The sequence below is a fragment of the Musca domestica genome, unplaced genomic scaffold (genome assembly GCF_030504385.1).
Source record: "Musca domestica strain aabys unplaced genomic scaffold, Musca_domestica.polishedcontigs.V.1.1 1, whole genome shotgun sequence".
Taxonomy (NCBI): Eukaryota; Metazoa; Arthropoda; class Insecta; order Diptera; family Muscidae; genus Musca; species Musca domestica.
In genome coordinates this window covers 16,849,133-16,863,257 of record NW_026712114.1, presented here as the reverse complement: position 1 = coordinate 16,863,257, position 14,125 = coordinate 16,849,133, and the positions used below count along the sequence as shown (strand labels likewise).

General features: G+C 36.8%; 1 protein-coding gene across 1 annotated transcript; it reads left to right on the top strand.

The window, feature by feature from the left end:
• The first annotated feature begins 7,378 nt into the window (after nucleotides 1-7,378).
• Nucleotides 7,379-8,318, top strand: LOC131801275 (uncharacterized). Its single transcript, XM_059119777.1, has 3 exons — nucleotides 7,379-7,803; nucleotides 7,858-8,133; nucleotides 8,193-8,318. Exons 1-3 carry the CDS (start codon nucleotides 7,694-7,696, stop codon nucleotides 8,290-8,292), a joined length of 486 nt encoding a protein of 161 aa, XP_058975760.1. The 5' UTR covers nucleotides 7,379-7,693; the 3' UTR covers nucleotides 8,293-8,318.
• The last annotated feature ends 5,807 nt before the right edge of the window (nucleotides 8,319-14,125 follow it).

Here is a 14,125-nt window from a genome sequence, read left to right as displayed (position 1 = left end):
CTGTCTGTTTTTCTGTTTGTGTGTCTGTCTGTTGTAAAGCATCCACCCACATTATACCCAATTTTGTTCCTATTTGTATTTTATGAATTTGTGAATAATGTTATGTAGGTAGGTAGATGATGGCTATGAGTATTTTTCATTATAAAATTCCTCTTTAAGTTTATTGTAAAATTCTGTGAATAAATAAATTTTGTTTGTTTTTTTCGATTGTCGACTAAAAACTCTTGTTGATTTAAAAAATAACGCAAATAGTATAGAGTACATTGAAATTTATTTCAATAAAATAATGTTTATTTGTTGGAGTTCTTTTGTTCTTTCTACTCATTGAAACTATATTAAATTTTTTTTGGCGAATGATAATTTAAAGAAAAATATTTATAAACAATTAAAAAAGAAGTAAATTCGGCCGGGCCGAACTTTAAATACCCTCCACCATTTAGAACAAATTGGGACATTTTTAAACAAAAAAAAAAATAAATAAATAAATAAATAAAATCAATTAAAAATTCTGTTAAAATCTTGTGGACCTATATAGAAAAATCTATGTCTAGGGGTAAAGTACTCACAAGGAACTCCTTGTGTGGATTTTCAGACTATTCCATTGGAAAATGTGGCTAAAATCATCAAAATACCGAATATCGGAGGGTACGGTTATATGGGGGCTATACGATATCGTGGACCTATATAAACAATTCTCTTTCAGGGAGTAAAGTGCTCATTGAGAACTCCTCGTGTTTATTTTCAGACTATTCCATTGGAAAATGTGGCTAAAATCATCAAAATACCGGATATTGGGGGGTACCGTAATATGAGGGCTATACGATATCGTGGGTCGATATAGCCCATCTTCGAACTTAACCTGCCTACAGACAAAAGAGGGATCTGTGCAAAATTTTAGCTTTCTATCTTAATTCGTTTTGACTGTAGCGTCTTAGAATTTTACGCTGATTAAGAATAAATATACTTTGTTGGGTCTAAAATGATTATTTCGATGAGTTACAAACGGAATGACGAACTTAATATACCCTCCATACTATGTATGGTGGGGGGTATAAAAATAATTTTTTGTTTGAATTGTAATACAAAGCCATGATTGCGCAGATTAATGGGTAATCACTAACAATTTTGAAGAAAACTCGCATTTGAAAAATTTAACCTAGACTTTCTAAAAAATCCGAGAATTTTACCAAAAACAAGATCAACATTGTATTTTTCCATCCATCCATTGGGATTCGTAAAGGAAAAGTCAAAAATCGGGCGGGACCGAATATATGATACACCACACAACTACAGGGTTGCCCATATTCGACGGACCCATGTTTTTTTTTTTTTTTTTTAAATCAAAGAAAAAAATAAAAATTTGGCGATTGGCAATGTTAATCATTTAATTTGTTCCAAGTAGATTTGTTTACGTCAATTTTTGAATATGATATCTCTCAAATGGCCGCCTCTGGCGTTGATGACGTATTGTGCCCTTTTTGCTGCATTTTCCATCGTTTTTGCCAACATTTCGGCCGGAATAGCGGCTATTTCTTCACGAATGTTGTCCTTGAGCTCTTCTACTGTCCTTGGCTTGTTAACGTAAACCTTTGACTTCAAATATCCCCACAAGAAGAAGTCAGGCGGCGTCAAATCGAGCGAACGCGGTGGCCAGTCCAAATCACCACTTTTCGACATCAAACGGCCCGGAAACAAATTCTTCAGAAAATCGATTGTTATGCGACTTGTGTGCGGTGGAGCGCCGTCTTGTTGAAACCAGAACTGCCTCATACGCTTTCGACGAATCATTGGCATCACAAAATTAATCATCATGTCGCGATTAGCGTATGAGTCATTTTGGAAGAAAAACGGCCAAAGAACCGTTTTCGCACTAACGCCGCACCAAACTGTGACTTTTTCGTCATGAAGAGGCACTTCTTGAATCTCCTGAGGATTTTCAGTGGCGTAAAAACGGCAATTTTGCTTATTTACGGTCCCATTCAATGTGAAATGGGCTTTATCGAACATGATAATTTTGTTCCAAAATTGCTCGTCATCTTCGGCCATTTCGATGATTCTTTGGGCCCATTCCAATCGACGAGGCTTGTCCGCAGGCAACATTCTTTGCGTCAATTGAATTTTGTACGGGAACAAATGCAAATCAATGCGAATAATCCGTTGTAAAGTGGACCGAGCCATGCCCAACTGCTGAGAACGGCGGTTTTGGGATGTTCTTGGGGACCTCTCAACACTGGCTCGTACGGCAGCGATATTCTCGGCCGATCGCCTTGGTCGACTTTTATATGGCCTCTTCGGATTAGAAAGAGCCTTACCTGTCGAAAATTTTTCGTAGAAATGCTTAATTGTGTTCTTAGAAGGCGTACTTCTCACATTTTTTAATGTTTTAAAAGCACGTTGAGTTTTCACAATTGACTTCTTCTGTTGAATGTAAATTTTAACTATTTCAGAGCGCTCGCGTGGCGTGCATTGGTTCATGGTAAAAATCAGCTTGGATTGACACTTCAAACGCGGTATGTCATTAAGCGATGTGACATCTCTGTCAAAAGTTATGGCATTGCCAGATGGGTCCGTCGAATATGGGCAACCCTGTAAAAAAAAATCCGACATACTTATCAAAAACAAGATCTACATTTTATTTTTCCATCCATCCACTGGGATTCGTAAAGGAAAGGTCAAAAATCGGGCGGGACCGACTTTATGATACCCCACACAACTATGTATGTATAGAGCTCATGTAACAAAAAGGTTTATATGGAGATTCGATGTGAAGTAGATCATATTAACTATGAACCAAATATCATTAAAGTATAGTGCATGATATGACTATGACTTCGATAAGGATTATGTTAGAAAATATTTATTGGAGCAATAGATATATCCGGTATATCTATAGACTTTCACCAAGTGGTAAAATTCGGTTGAATATGAAAAAAACTATTTAATATGGGCTCATATTACATATACCGTGAACAATAACCGCAAAATCGGATGAAGATGTATGTCGAAGCTACATAAAAATCTGAACCGATCTCGAAATTTGGCAGAGGTATTTTCGAGCACCATCTGATACCCGGTATCAAATATCTTTGTTGTGGAGGGTATAACACACATCTGAGATACATAAAACCACAAATCGGATGAAACATACAGGCGAGATGAAAAAACTGGAACCTACTTCAGACTGCTGTCATTTCTAAGCCACTCGCCCAAAAGCTGTTAAAATTATTTCAGTGACAGCTCATTATATTGTTTTCAAGCTTACCAAAGCATTTTGGTGAGAATTTTCCAGAAAAAAAGTTATTCGTGCTGGAATTCAAGCGTGATAGTGTGATTTCTTTATATTTGGCTGCAAAAACCACAAGTGGCTATCGTTAGAGCACTCCAGCATTTAAATGTGAATAAATCTTTTGTGTCTCGTACCATCGCTCGTTACCGTGATCCTGGTAGCGTAGCCCGAAGTCAAGGAAGTGGACGGAAGAAATCAGCAACATCAGCAGAAATGGTTCCAAAAGTAAAAAAGCGGCTTAATCGAAACCCGTGTCGCAATGGCCGAAAATGGCTCGTGAACTGAACATACCGCAATATTCCATCCGGCAAATATTGAATAATGAGCTCGAAATTCCAAAAAGGTCAAGAACTTACACCGCAACAGAAAGAAAAAAGAGTTGGACTCAGCACCATCGCAAGCGCCACCCAAGAATGATTACAAAATGCGGTTCCCCGCATCATTTCCAGCGCACAATGGCCACCAAAATCTCCGGATACCAATCCGTTGGTCTATTGTGTCTGGAGGGTATATTAATTTTGTTATTCCGTTTGTAGCTCCTTGAAATACTCATGTCAGACCCAACAAAGTATATATATTCTTGATCAGCGTAAAATTCTAAGACGATTTAGCCATGTCCGTCTGTCTGTTGTAATCACGCTATCTTTCGAACAAATTGGCAGGTTAAAGTTGGTAAATGGGCCATGTAGGTCCAAGTTATCATATAGCCCCATATAACGGTACCTCCCGATATTCGGTATTTTGATGATTTTAGCTACATTATTCACCGGAATTGTTTCAAATTTGGCATTTGAAGTTCGTAATGGATACTACAGCCTGAGACAGAAAAAATGAGCCATGTAGGTCCACGTCTTCATATAGCCCCCATATAACGGTATCCCCTATATTCGGTATTTTGATGATTTTAGCTACATTATAAACAGATTTTTCTTGAAGTTTCGCATTTAAATATTGTAATAACTTATGACAAAAGTTGCCTATGCAGGTCCACGTCGTCGTATAGGCATTCAGTATTTTTAAGATTTTAACAGAATTGTTAACGGATTTTATTTTTTTTTTTGGAAATCGCCTAATTTGTACCAAATGGTGGAGAGTTCGGCCCGGCCGAACTTACAGCTTTTTTACTTGTTTTATCTCACCCTGCAAAGTTCCGCCACCGGAGGTAGAACCCAATATGAACTTCAATTACCAATTTTTAGGCAAATTCGTGGAAAAATGTGGTGAAAATCATCAAGATACCGAATATCCGGAGGAACCGTTATATGGTGGCTTTACAAAAACGTGGGCCTATATCTGCAATGTTTCGCCTCTGGAGCTAGACCTAAAAATTATGATTATGTGGCAAAAATCATCAAAAAGGTACCATTATATGGATGAATATTTAGGCTTGTTACAAACGGAATGTCTAGGTTAATATAGCATCCTTTTCAAGGTGGAAATATTACTTCAAGCATTTCAGGGATTTTGATGAAAAATATGTTTTCAATATAATCTTATGAACAATTCTTTGAGTTTTTATGATTTTGTATTTTTTTTTCCTGACCAATCACAACGGATTTTCAATAATTTATCAAAACGCATTTTTATATTATAAAAAAATATTTTTACAGGAACTTTTCAAAAAAAAAAAAAAAAAAAAACACGCAAAATTTTGTCTTTTAAGATTTTTACGACTTTTTTTTTAGCAAAAATATACAAGTTCTAGTGGTTCTGGAATGGTCTGTTAATCTAGTTTGTTAATTTTTTTAAAACGACCAATGCTGGGTTTTTGAGAACTTTTCCCATTTCTAGGTGGTGGTTCTTGAAATCAATAATTCCATCTTAATGCAATTTTGTATAACTTTCTCAATAAATTAGTAAAACAATTGAATTAATTGTAATTTTTAATGTTGTTGTTTTTTCAGAATTTTGGAGCTAAAATCTGGAATTTATTCTTTAAAATTACCTACCTTGAAATGAAACAATTTCTTAGAAAATAGCAGAATAGCATGAAATAGCATAAAATGGATTCCATTGACGCAATTTATAGCGTTTTTTCGTTATTGGGTATTTGAACTCACCTGTCTCTATACATATATACCGTTTCATATCCATCAGGATCTATACGGCTCTCGACCATGAAAGAAAATACAACTTTATGAACAACAATGGAACGTTGGCAAAACAGGTGGGGTAGAAATCCTTTGAAGCTGTTCGTTCGTTTCATCGCTCAGTCGAATGGAAAGGAAATTTTTTCAACGAAATGAAAAAGAAGAAACACACAACAAAAATGATGACTATTCCTTAGCAACACCCTCAAAGTATGTTTGCCGGTTGGTTGGTTGGTCGGTCGGCCTGTCGTATGCCACGGCAATATAGAGAGAGGCCTGTTTCATCTTTTGTCAGGATTTTCAAGAAAAATGTTACTCTTTGTGTACGCAAATAGATAGAAGGTACATTCATAACTGTGTTAAGGTAAATGCACACATACACACACAGACAATCTAACACACACACACACAAATCAGACACTCAAATTTCTATTAGTTCCAATTAATTTTATTGCCATGACAACAATAAGAATAACAACAACAACGAAGACGACGACGAACAACCAAAAATGTTGTGTTCACTGAAGCTGAACTGTGAAATCCACAACCTGTAATTTTTGCCATCCAAATGAGTTTAGAGTCATCTGTACGGAGAGTAACACCACCTTCATCATCCACCCACGACTCTTAAAATGTGATCTAAATGTTGAAGAAAAACTTTTTTGGGTTTATTTTTGTTAATTACATTATTTGGAACTTGAGGAAATTTAATTAGATGAGGAGAACTGTAATAATTGATCTGGGAGTTCTTCCGTGAATAGAAATTGACTTAAAATGTAGCAGATATATCACAGGTCTTCTATGGAGAGAAAACTCATCACAAGACTAATCAAAAGTTTTCTATGGATAAAAGACCTATCGAAGCTCTTCCATAGAGAGAAGATCCATAAAATCTCTTTTATAGAGAAACGACTTATAACAGGTCTTCTTGGGATGACAGACCTATCATAGGATTTCTATGGAGAATTTTTTTTTTATGAAAAACCTGTAACAAAACTTCTTTCGATAGAAGAAAAATAACAGGTTTTCTATGAAGAGAAGACCTATTATATGTATTTTATGGAGAGAAGATTTACCTAAGGTCTTCTATGGAGTGAAGATCCACAAAAGCGCTTCTTTGGAGTGAAAATCTATTAGAGGTCTTATATGGAGAAAAACATGTCACAGGTATTTTATGTAGAAAAAACTTATTACATGTTTTCTATATATAGACAATCTATCACATGTCTTCTACAGGGTGAGATAAAAAAACTGCAACAAAGTCAAATGCCATAATTTTTAAATTTTATTGAATGAAAACAAAAAATGTCGGAAATAGCATTAAATTTTAGAATAAGTTTAGATTTGTTCGAATTGGTCACCTTATGGCCTTCAAACGGCCAATAAAACCGTCACACGCTGCCCGAATGTTTCTTTGCGGTATTTTGGCCCATTCCAGGCGAAGCATTTGCTTGAGGTGATCAACACTTTGGTATTTTTTAGTGCCAACCTTGCTTTCCAAAATACTTTACACAGAATAGCCCAACGGATTAGTATGCGGAGATTTTGGTGGCCATTGTGCGTTGGAAATGAAGCGAAGAGCATCATTTTGTAACCATTCTTGGGTGGCGCGTGTTGAGTGCGATGTTGCTGAGTCCTGTCCAAGGTCTGTGGCCAAGGCTTTAATACACCCCCAGAATATTTTCGCGATAATATTCGGCATTTATTCTGATGCCACGGTGGAGCGAAGAGCGACCATCGGCTGTTATGGCGGCCCACAACATCACCATGGCCGGCGCTTGAGTTCTGATGGCCAACCGAAGGTGCACATTTTCAGCTGACCTCTTTGGCAAGTAAAGACGATGATTTTGTTTGTTTACAAACTGCTGGACAACGAATGTTTTCTCATCGGAGAAAACCAAATTCGGCAGTTCACCACTTTCGGCCAAGCGAAGCTATTTTTAGCTCTTTTGGTTCTATTTTCTTTCTGTTGCGCTGTATGTTCTTGAACTTTTTGGAATTTCACAGCCTGTTCCACGATCTCGAAAGAAAATTTGTGCGAACGAAGGCTACTCACTCACTTTCGTATAAGAATGCGTTCCACTAACTTTCGTTCTTTCTTTCGCATAGCCTTACGTGATTCAGTGTTGCTAAATATTTTTTGGAAAAATTAATCTCGAAATAAGGCATAAAAATCGCCAAATGTCTAATTTAAACGCGAAAAAGCAGCAGTGGCTCTGTCTCAACTGACAGTTCAGTTGTAAACAAACAAATTGTAAATAAACAAACAGAATAAAGATTGTGTTCAAACTATTTGTGCTATTAAAAAATAAAAAAAATGAATATTTCTGTAGCCCTATTTTTTATGAATGATGTGGAGGAGGTTCAAAATGTGCCACGGAGGCATTTAAGAGATGCTTCGAATTTATTTGAAGTACCTAACAACCAGTAAGTATGATTGTATTTTTACATTTTGAAATAATAAAAAATGAATTTTTCTAGGTTTGTGGCCAATTTTCGTGTGTCGAAGGAAGTTTTTCGGTCTCTTTTGGATATGATGGAAGAGAAGTGGGTGCACGGTTGTAGAACTACCCAAATCCGCCCCGATTTAAAACTTGGCACATTCTTGCGGTTTTTGGCGACAGGAAGCTACCAACAGAATTTAGGGAACGAAGCCTTGACTTCAACAGCGAAGTCGACAGTGAGCAGAACCATTGAGGACCACATTTGCGGCCAATGGATAAAAAAGCCGACACTCACAGAGGAACACAACACAATGTAGGCTTTCTATGAAAGAACAATGTATGGTATTTAATTTAAAAACTAATTTCTTCCAGTGGTTTTTCAGGCATTGCCTGCTGTTTCCAAAAATTTGCACTCCTCTGGCGAACTCAGGATTCTCCTCCATATACTCAACTAGTGCCCGCAGCTGTGTAGTTATTTTTTCGTGCTGGAATCGAGAAAATAAAAAAAAATATATATTTGTTGTTCACATATTAAATTGCATTTATTATTTTAACTTACATTTTTGTTTCCATTTTCAATCAAGCAATGTTTATGTTAAAACAATTTTCCTTAATTGTCATCATACGACAGCAAACACACAAGTGACTGATTTTGACATTTGTGTTCGCATGCGTACGAAAGAAAAAATATAGTTGAACGCAAAATTACACTGAAACGCTTACGTTTTCTTTCGCTTTGATTTTCGTGCAAATTTTCGTTCTGATGGATTTTAGTGGAACGGAAATCAGCTGTTTGTCGTGTAAAAGTAGTGCGAACGTGTTCTTTCGATATCGTGGAACAGGCTGTCAATGTCTTTACCCCGAGCTCATTTTTCAATATTTTCCGAATGGAATATCGCGATATGTTCAACTCACGAGCCATTTTACGGCCACCGCGACGCTGGTTTCGATCAAGTCGCTTCTTTACATTTCGAACCATTTCTGCTGATGTTGCTGTTTTCTTCCGTCCACTTCCTTGACGTCGGGCTACGCTACCAGTATCACGGTAACGAGCAATGGTACAAGATACAAAAGATTTATTCACATTTAAATGGAGTGCTCCTCTAACGATAGCCGCTTCAGATTTTCCAGCCAAATATAAAGAAATCACACTATCACGCTTGAATTCCATCACGAATAACTTTTTTTCTGAAAAACTCTCGCCAAAATGCTTCTGTACGTTTGTAAATAATATAATAAGCTGTCACTGGAATAATTTTAACAGCTGTCGGACGAGTGGCTTAGAAATGACAGCAGTCTGAAGTTGGTTGCAGTTTTTTCATCTCACCCTGTATGGAGAGAAGATTTATCACAACTCTTCTATGGAGTGAAGACTCACCAAAGGTCTCATATCAAGTGAGATCCTATCACCAAATCCTATACCAAAATTTTGGAGAGAAAATGGAGGGAAAATCTCTTACAAGTCTTCTATGGAGACAAGACTTATCCTAGGTCTTCCATTGAGTGAATACCACAAGGCTTCTATGGAAGACCAATCAAAAGTCTTGAATGGATTAAGACTTATAAAAGGTATTCAATGGAACTATCACATCATAGGTATAAATCCTATCATATCTCTTTTATGGAGAGATACCTATTACAGATCATCTTTGGATAAAAGACTTACCACAGTACTTCTATGGAAAGAAAAATTATCACTGGTCTTCAACGGAGAGAACACCTATGATAGGTCTTCCATGAAGGAAAGACCCATCACAGGTCATCCATGGAGAGAAAAACTATCACAGAAGGTATTTTACTATCCCCAAAGGGATTTTTGGGGCAAAAGACCTATCACAGTTTTTCTTCCATGAAGAGGTCTTCTTCGTAACGAAAAGACAGGTCTTCTATATACAAAACCTATCACAGCTCTCTTATGGAGAGAAGGCTTATCGCAGGCCGTCTATTGAGAGAAGACATACCACAGATATTTGGGGAAGAGTTATCACAGGACTTCTATAGATATAAAACTTATCACAGGTCTGTGGAGAGAAGACTTATCACAGATTTATTACAGCTCTTTTATTTAAAGAAGATCTATCTATGGTGAGATGACCTATTATAGAGAGAATACCTACAAAAGCACCTATTGTGAAGAAAAGACTATAACAGGTCATATACGTATAGAAGACATGTCACAGGGTTCGAAGGTCTCTATGGAGGTCCTCTTGGAGAGAGGGCATGCCTCAGATATTAAGAGAAGAACTATCACAAGACTTATTTGGATACAAAACTTATCACAGGTCTTCGTCTATGGAGAGAAGACACACCACAGACATTGAGGGAAGATCTATCACAGGCCTTATATGTATACAAAACCTATCACAGGTTTTTCTCTGTGGAGAGAAGACTTATCACATATTTAATACAGCTCTCCTATGTATAGAAGACCTATGTCAGCTCTTGCATTAATAGAATACCTATCACAGGTCTTCTCAAAATGAAGGGACCTTTACAGCTTCTCTATAAAAATTTATTAATAGATACAAGAAAATTTCCCACATCAACCCACCCCTCTATCTTTGGCAGAGATTATGCCTGTATCTCCTCTCAAAAGTTTCTCGACTACAAAATTCAAATTATCATTACAACAATTTTGTGTGGAAAAGTTTGCAATTAAACTTTTTGAAAAAAAAAAAAACTGAAAAAAAAAAAAAAAACAAAAGAAAAAAACTTCTTTATCTCCACTTTAGATTTATCTTCAGCTTTCTCTCTGGTGCCACGGGGCTACTATTCTTTAGCGTTTGATGCTTCTTACCAGAACAGCAGATACCGGTTACTTATACAAATTGCACTTGTAAAAAGCTGGAAAAACATGCCGGTGAAAACATCGCACGCTGATGGTGGTGATGACAATGATGTTACGTTGTGGCGTTAGTACAACTACTAATCCCACGCCCGCCTTTCCCCTCCCCTCGAGAATCTCGCAACTGTAATGTACTGTTGTTCTGTTTTTTTCTGCTGTGTGCCGAAAGCGGCAGCCACATTGGTTGGTCGGTCGGTAGAGAGTAAAGCAAAAGTCCTTGTTATACCGGAGATTATACGCTATTGTTGCTAACTACAATTAAAGGGGCTTAATTTTTTGAGTGCTTCAACGATGCGCGATGCCACGGATGTGATGCCGACACACACACACTCACTCATACGTCTTTTATAAAGGTGAAAACAACACGATGTATTCACATCAACAGTCACACGAAATGATAAGGGCTCACTGTTACTTTCTGTATGAAGCGTGCACATGTGAGTTTACAGTGGAGAGCAAAATTATGTTCATTAAATTTATACTACAAGATTTCACATGTACTTTCAAGAAAATTGTTGTAAATAATTAACTGTTTTTTGTCATAAGGAGGAAATCAGGCGCATAACTTGGACTAGGACCTCTTAAGTTACTTGGAGACTGCATTTTTGAAGACCGTATTGCTCTTAACTTATATGCTAAATATAGAGAGTCGCACTTTTTTAATGGTTCTGATTGTGAGCGGGAAGAAAACTACGCTCATGGAAGGTATGTTAGCTGCTTTTCCCTGGCCCTGAACTAAGCCAGGGAAAAGCAGCCAACATACCTTCCATGAGCGTAGTTTTCTTCCCGCTCACAATCAGAACCATTAAAAAAGTGCGATTGCTAAGTCAGGGAGAATGTTAACGTAAATTGGTAGAACATTGAATAAGCACTCAGAATTTTAGGACTTCAAAGCTCGGTTATAGTTTTAGCGAATCATCATAGGACAATATATATAGGGTGAGATAAAAAAACTGCAAGAAAGTCAAACGCCATAATTTTTAAATTTTTTTTTAAATTTTATTGTATGAAAGCAAAAAATGTCGGAAATGGCATCAAATTTTAGAATAAGTCTTTCGAAGGTCTTCCATGAAGAGGACTTCTATGTCGAAAAGAAGAGACAGCTCTTCTTTATTTAAAAGCTATCACAGCTCTCTTATGGAGAGAAGGCCTTTCACAGGCCATCTATGGAGAGAAGACATACCACATATATTTCGAAAGATATAAAACCTATCACAGAAGACTTATCAAAGATTTATTATACATCTTCTATTAATAGAAGATTTATCTATGAATAGATGACCTATCATAGGTCTTCTATGGTGAGAAGACATACGAAAGAGTTTCTATTATGAAGAAAAGGCTTATCAAAGGTCATCTATGTATAGAAGACCTATCACAGGGCTTTAAAGGTCTTCTATGAAGAGAAGACCCGTCAAATTTTAGAATAAGTTTAGATTTCTTCAAATTGGTCACCTTTGGTACGTATTATGGCCTTCAAAAGGCCAATAAAACCGTTACACCCTGCCCGAATGTTGCTCTGCGGTATTTTGGCCCATTCCTGACGAAACGCTTGCTTGAGGTGATCGACACTTTGGTATTTTTTAGTGCCAACCTTGCTTTCCAAAATACTCCAGACACTATAGTCCAACGGTTTGGTATCCGGAGATTTTGGTGGCCATTGTGCGCTGGAAATGAAGCTAGGAACCTCATTTTGTAACCATTCTTGGGTGCTGCTAAGTCCTGTTGGAATGTCCAAAGTCTGCGGCCAAAATGTTTGCGTGCCCAAGGCTTTAATACACCCTCAAGAATATTTTCGCGAAAATATTCGGCATTTATTCTGGTGCCACGGTTGATTAATACGAGCGGAGAGCGACCATCGGCTGTTATGGCGGCCCACACCATCACCATGGCCGGCGCTTGAATTCTGTTGGCCAACCGAAGGTGCACATTTTCAGCAGACCTCTTTGGTAAGTAAACACGATCATTTTGTTTGTTTACAAACTGCTGCACAACGAATGTTTTCTCATCGGAGAAAACCAAATTCCGCAGTTCACCACTTTCGGTGAAGAGAAGCAAGTCTTTAGCTCTTTTGAGTTTATTTTCTTTCTGTTGCGGTGTAAGTTCTTGCACTTTTTGGAATTACAATAGCTTTACCCCGAGCTCATTTTTCAATATTTGCCGAATGGAATATATATGGAATATATAGATCACGAGCCATATTTCGGCCACTGCGACGCGGGTTTCGATCAAGTAGCTTCTTTACTTTTCGAACCATTTCTGCTGATGTTGCTTCGGCGGAATCGTTCTAAATTTCGCATTTGAAGTGTCTAATGGGTACTGCAAGGAATAACAGAAATTTGATTATGCAGACCTATGGTATACAGTGTCATGTTTTCATATAAACGGCGGCCAAAAATAGAAGGAGTTATCGTAGAAGAATGAAAATTGGTACATATAACTAATACAAGTAGGAAAAGAAAAAAACGAAGTTTTGCAAAAATCGGCCGAACGACTCGCTGACCTCCCATATATTCTGGAATGAAAAAAACTTATATTTTCCAAAATCGATGTTGGAATTGAACCTAATTTGGGTCGATTTGTCTCTGATATATTACTGTTAACTGTTGTGAGTTATATGAAAATATCTCAAAGGACACATCCATCTCACATATATTCTTAAATGAAAAAAATTATATTTTCGCAAATTGTTGTTAGAATTGATCCAAATTAAGCTTGATTTGTCCCTGATGTATTTTGATTAGTATTTAATTTCATTTAATTATATTATAAAACATATTTCCTTGACATCAAATAAGAAAATCATTTCTATATATATATTATAAATATATATTTTTTAAATTCCCAATTATCTACTATTATTATATAAGTTGGTATTGCCTGAAAGACAAATCCATATCTAAAAAAAGTGTCAAAGCTTTATCTACCGGTATAGATGTTTGAGACGCTGGGTCGGAAATTCTCTTTGCAGCCTTTAGCAGTAAGTTTGGATTTGTATTTGAAACAAGTTTACCCACTTTTCGATTTTGGTACGATCACAGCAATTATCAAAGTCTGTCGAAGGTCTTCCTCTAGAGCTGGTGCAAGGTTCCTAAAACGACACAATCATTTAGAATCAGAAATTATGTTCCACATAATGTACTTACAAAAGATAAACACTCATCACTTATAACAAAAGGTGAATTTAGCCACGATCCGAACTTTTCTTCAAACCTCTCTCTCTTGTAGTGACACTTTTGTCAATTAGCTTTTATTTTTAGTAATATTCATTGAATTATTTTTATCTTCTGCTCATTAAGTTTTAGCCCTAACTTGTCTTCGAAATACGAAATTACTTCTCGCTGGGCAGCACTTGGAGTACGATGCCTAAGCCAAATATTAAAAAATTCTCGGATTTGCACCTGTACTGACACTGAAAAATAAAGGAATAAATGAAAGGGGGAAGAAGGGGGACGAGATA